A 3,797-nucleotide genomic window follows, 5' to 3' on the forward strand; every position below is an offset into this window, starting at 1 on the left:
AAACTGTCACATCCTCGGGACTGTGTTCCAACAATGAATGCAAGTCACTTGCACGTTCAACACAGGAGATGATTCCCTCAGAGAACTCAGCAATTCACCAATCTATTTTGGTTTATATAAAGATTTTGTTGCTCTGTCATTTGATTAATACAATAACATTACAAGTCTTCCAACTTTCCATTGTCAAAAATTTAAAGTCTCAAGAAGAAAATATTTTTTAAAAGAGAGAGAGAATTTTTTTTAATAGTTTTTAGTTTTCGGTGGACATAACAACTTTATTTTTTATGTGGTGCTGAGGATCGAACCCAGCACCCCACTCATGCCAGGTGAGCGCACTACTGCTTGAGCCACATCCTCAGCCCCAAGAAGAAAATATTTTAATGTTTAATATTTTAAGTTTACCAGAAAATGATTATGCATGTTGCTTTATTTTATAATCCCCTCCAACCCCTACTACTATATCTATATAACATCACGTTTAAAAACCTCAAAATTTTCACTTTTGAAAATATTTTCTTTTTACTAAATAGTGGATTTTCATTGAAAATGAAATGTGTAAACTATGTAATGTTTTGAACAACCAACAATAAAAAAAAGAAAATGAAATGTGTAAACCTTCATTTACACAAACAAACACATTAAACATCCTTTCAATGAAAATACTGAGTAGTAAAATTTTCTTTTGAAAATGATCACTCTAATTTTTGCCTCACAAACTGACTACTGAGTGTTCATGGGGAATGAAGAACAGAGCAGAGACTCACTGCAAAAATGGCCTCTGATATAAATCTCCAAAGGAGAAAGCTAGATAAGGTTCACTCTAGTCTGGCTAAATACCATTAATATCAAGAGACATCTTAGCACCCAGTAGTTCAACTACATGTAAGTAGTAACTTAGATCACTTAGAAAATAAACTCAAACTGTGTGAAAAGAGGAAAGTATTCAGCATGATTCTTTCATATTGTGGTATTCTATTATCACCTGGGTTACTAAAAAAATTAATGTAAATGAGATCAAAGTTCAGTGTACATAAAGAAATTGTATATGATTTAAATGTGCAGTTCAATGTTTTTTCACTAATTACATACCTTAGAGAACCAGCATCCAGTTCAACAACCAGAGTATGACCAGATCCCCAGATCAATGACCAGAGCATGAACAGATCCCCACATCAAGGATCAGAGCACGAACAGATCCCCACATCAACAACCAGAGCATGACCAGATCTCCACATCAATGGCCAGAGCATGAACAGATCTCCACATCAACAACCAGAGCATGACCAAATCCCCAGAATCCCCTCTCTCATCTCTCCTTCAAGTCACTGCTCCCCAAGGAGATCACTATTCTGACCTCCAAAACCACAGATCAGTTTTGCCTTATTTTGGAATTTTATATAAAGAAGAATTATACTTAGGGTAGGCATTTCTGCCTGCCTAACAGTAACTTTAGACAATGGACTTTCTTAAGAGCTGCACAAAGCTCCTGATGTTGCATATTGTAAGTGTGAAATGTAACTGCAGAATAAGCAACCTTAACAATACTCTAAACAATAATGTAGTTATGGTACTAATGACCTAATGTAACCTATTGGTATAAATAAACATCACCACTTGGACAAGCAAAAAAAGAAGAAGAATTATACAATATGAATTGTTTTATATCTGGCTTCTCATCTCAAAATTGCATCTGTGTGAATCACCCATGTTATGCATGTTGAACCATGAAGCAAAGGAAAGACCACCGACTCCAATTTAAGCCAAATTAGAGCAAGCTTATATTGTGTACATTAGAGAGAGCTGGCCAGCATCTGCCCCTACCCAGAAAAACAGGGCCAGAAGACAGACAGCAGCTAATTACAGGGAAGTTTTTATAACACAGAAAGTTACAAAAAGGGAGGTGTCTTGGGAAATTACAGCTGACAGGGTTCAGGCAAGTGTGATACAAGGGCAGATAGCAGATTTATGACCTACATTGTTTAACATCTCAAGGTAGGGAGCAGACTCAGATTTCAACATCAAAGATAATGAGGAGCAGCTGACATATCAGGGAGGGTTGTTATCTGGTCAAGGAGAGCCAGTAGGTTCAAAGCACAGGCAGGAATGCCAAGCAAGTTTTTTAAAACATCAAAATACTGAAAGGCCAAATGGAAATCTTAGCATTTTGCAGTAAAACAGAAATGAACTTTTTATGACCTTGTGACAAGATGTCTCCCAATCTTAAGATGGCTGGATTCATCAGTGCATACATATAATTTGTTTATTTCCATATAACATTCCAATACATGATATGCCACAATTTAATTTTAGCTCATCCTACTTATTTTCTCCCCATAATAAAGTTTAGCTCTACAAGGACAGAAGTCTCTCTACTTTGATTTCAGCTGTCTCTCTATATATAATCTCAAGTACCTAGAGAGTGCTTGGTACACAGTAGGTGCTTTACAGAGACTGGTGAAACTAAAACTTGTGCACCCAGAAGTCTGCCAGTGCACAAAGGCATGGGCCAGGCACCCCTGTGCTAACTCTCTCTCGAGTCAACGGTTCTCCTCACCAGTCTCCTCAGTGCGCCCTTGACTTCCTTGTTCCTCAGAGTGTAGATGAGGGGGTTCAGCACAGGAGTCACCAGAGTATAGAAGAGAGCTATGCTTTTGTTCACATCCTGTGAGTAACTAGAGGGTGGCTGGAGGTACATGGAAATGAGAGTACCAAAGAAAATGATCACCACCAGAAGGTGCGAGCCACAGGTCCCAAAGGCCTTCCGCCTACCCTGAGCGGACTTCATCCTCAGGACTGTGTGAGCAATGTGGCCATAGGACACCAGGATGAGAGACAGGGGCACCACCAAGAAGAAGACACTGACTGCAAAGAGCTCAGCCTCGTTGATGGAGGTGTCAGTGCAGGCCAGTTTCAGCATCACTGGGACTTCGCAGAAGAAATGGTCCAGCTGGTTCTTACCACAGAGGGGCAGTGTCATGGTCATCGCCGTCTGCACCACGGAGTTGCCAAACCCCGTCAGCCAGGCAGTCACCACGAGCCGCAAGCACAACTGGGGGTGCATGACAGCCATGTAGTGCAGTGGGCGGCAGACAGCTGCATAGCGGTCATAGGCCATGACAGACAGGAGCACGCACTCCACTCCCCCAAGGCCCAGGGCAATGAACAGCTGGGCAACGCAGCCACCGTAGCTGATGGTCTTGTCCCTGCCCCTGAAGTTGACCAGCGTCTGAGGGACAGTGCAGGTGGTCAAGCAGAGATCCATAAAGGAGAGATTGGAGAGGAAGAAGTACATGGGGGTGTGGAGGCGAGGATCCATGAGGGACAGAAGCATGATTGTGCTGTTGCCTAGCAGACTCAGGAAATAGAAGACCAGGATGACCAGGAAGAGCACAGCCTCCAGCTGGGGCCTGCTGGAGAAGCCCAGGAGAGTGAAGCCCGCGAAGGAGCTATGGTTGGCTCTCTCCATCACACCTGCATGGCACCAACACCAACAACCTTCCCTGAAGGTTCAGCCCCGGCCTTCTTGGAGCCTGGGTTGGTGGGCCTTGACTGGGAGGCTTGACTTCCTCTGTCCCTTCCTTGTTGGCAAGAGAGGGGTGTGATCACCATTAGGTGCACAGGCCTCCTCTGGCCCATGCACAGCTGGTGCCTCTACTCTCAAGATATAGCATGGCCATTCCCTCTGTTGAGTTGGAGGGCTCTGAGGGTGTAAGGGGTTAGGAATTCTCCTGTAGACTCACCTAGAGACAGGATTTAAATTCATTGCAGCACAATTTCTTCACTGCCTCGAGACCCTG

At 43.0% G+C, this 3,797-nt stretch overlaps 1 protein-coding gene across 1 annotated transcript; it reads right to left on the reverse strand.

Annotated features, from left to right (window-relative positions):
- Positions 1–2,521: 2,521 nt before the first annotated feature.
- On the reverse strand, positions 2,522–3,466 carry LOC113190880 (olfactory receptor 2B8-like). The gene has a single exon (XM_026400400.2). It carries the CDS (start codon positions 3,464–3,466, stop codon positions 2,522–2,524), a length of 945 nt encoding a protein of 314 aa, XP_026256185.2.
- Positions 3,467–3,797: the final 331 nt, after the last annotated feature.

This window comes from Urocitellus parryii, chromosome 9 (assembly GCF_045843805.1).
Source record: "Urocitellus parryii isolate mUroPar1 chromosome 9, mUroPar1.hap1, whole genome shotgun sequence".
NCBI lineage: Eukaryota > Metazoa > Chordata > Mammalia > Rodentia > Sciuridae > Urocitellus > Urocitellus parryii.

Bases quoted from the DNA above. Each gene is read 5' to 3' on its own strand.
- LOC113190880 (XM_026400400.2), bottom strand. From the start codon at position 3,466: ATGGAGAGAGCCAACCATAGCTCCTTCGCGGGCTTCACTCTCCTGGGC.